At 62.1% G+C, this 1,081-nt stretch overlaps 1 protein-coding gene across 1 annotated transcript; it reads right to left on the bottom strand.

Annotated features, from left to right (window-relative positions):
- Positions 1-266: 266 nt before the first annotated feature.
- LOC128277260 (nascent polypeptide-associated complex subunit alpha, muscle-specific form-like) lies at positions 267-1,064 on the bottom strand. The gene has a single exon (XM_053015701.1). It carries the CDS (start codon positions 1,062-1,064, stop codon positions 267-269), a length of 798 nt encoding a protein of 265 aa, XP_052871661.1.
- Positions 1,065-1,081: the final 17 nt, after the last annotated feature.

A 1,081-nucleotide genomic window follows, 5' to 3' on the forward strand; every position in this document is an offset into this window, starting at 1 on the left:
TTTTGTGTGTTAAAAACAGTCTCATTCTCAACGAACACCCCTGGTAAATGTAACACCCCTCGCATGTTGTTGCTGGACAATCCTCGTCTCCGTTAGCCGGGAGTTTCTGTTTTGTGTGCCGTGTGTCTGGATGTCCTGTTGTACCTTCTTGGGCTTTTTGCTACACCGCCCGGTTCCGCCCGGTCCAATCGAACAACTAGTTGTCCGAGTTATGATACAGTGATCTTGCACCTAGCGCCACTCGGCCAACCCGCTCCGCCCCGGAACTAACTGGTTCGGCTCGTTTTACCGCCCTGTCCCACACCGGTCGGTCCATTATTCACCGGCGACTGTTGCTGATGTTTCGGGGTGTGCTTTTTAGTGTACTGTTGTTGTGGCTGTTGTTGTTGTTGCTGTGTCGGTGCCGGTCCGGGTGTCGGTGGCAGCGGAGTTTGCTGGAGGTGGTGCGCGGGGTGTGATTTATTTGCATTGCCACCCGGGGCCGGATGCCGGGTGCGCCCGATCGACGCCGATGGGGATGCCGCCGGCGGAAGCTGCTTTCCACCATTCGCGGGCTGCAGAGGGAGCGGCGGTAAGGGGGGCGGGCTAGTGCCCGGGAAACTGTCACGCGAGGCCGGTAGCCGGTGGTCTTCGCCACCGTCGGCCGGTGGCGTCGTGGCCGAGCGGTGCAACGAGGCCGACGACGCCAGCGTGCCACCGGGGATGATGGTGGTGCCGGGGGCGCCGTTGGGGCCAGCTGTGGTCGATGTTTGAAGGAGCAGGAGCATCTGGGACTGTGATTTGCTTTTGGTGTGCTTCTTCTGATGCTGCGCGGGCTGCTGAAGGTCGGGCGACGGAAGGTCGCAGCTCAGCTTGCGGCTCGCCGCGCGGCCCTTGCCGCCGTAGTAAGGAGCGATCGCACTGCCATCTCCGGGCGAGACGGGTGGATCGGTGGGGACCGTGTACTCGGACCTCGGAGACTTGCCGTGGGCCGACTTCGGGCGGCCCTTCGATTGGTTCGCGTGGCCCCCGCCGGCCACGGGTTGCTGCAGACCGCTGTTGCTGTTATTGGTGGTGGTGTACATGTACTGGTGGTGGTGGG

Source organism: Anopheles cruzii, unplaced genomic scaffold (assembly GCF_943734635.1).
Source record: "Anopheles cruzii unplaced genomic scaffold, idAnoCruzAS_RS32_06 scaffold05125_ctg1, whole genome shotgun sequence".
Taxonomy (NCBI): Eukaryota; Metazoa; Arthropoda; class Insecta; order Diptera; family Culicidae; genus Anopheles; species Anopheles cruzii.

Bases quoted from the DNA above. Each gene is read 5' to 3' on its own strand.
- LOC128277260 (XM_053015701.1), bottom strand. From the start codon at position 1,064: ATGTACACCACCACCAATAACAGCAACAGCGGTCTGCAGCAACCCGTG.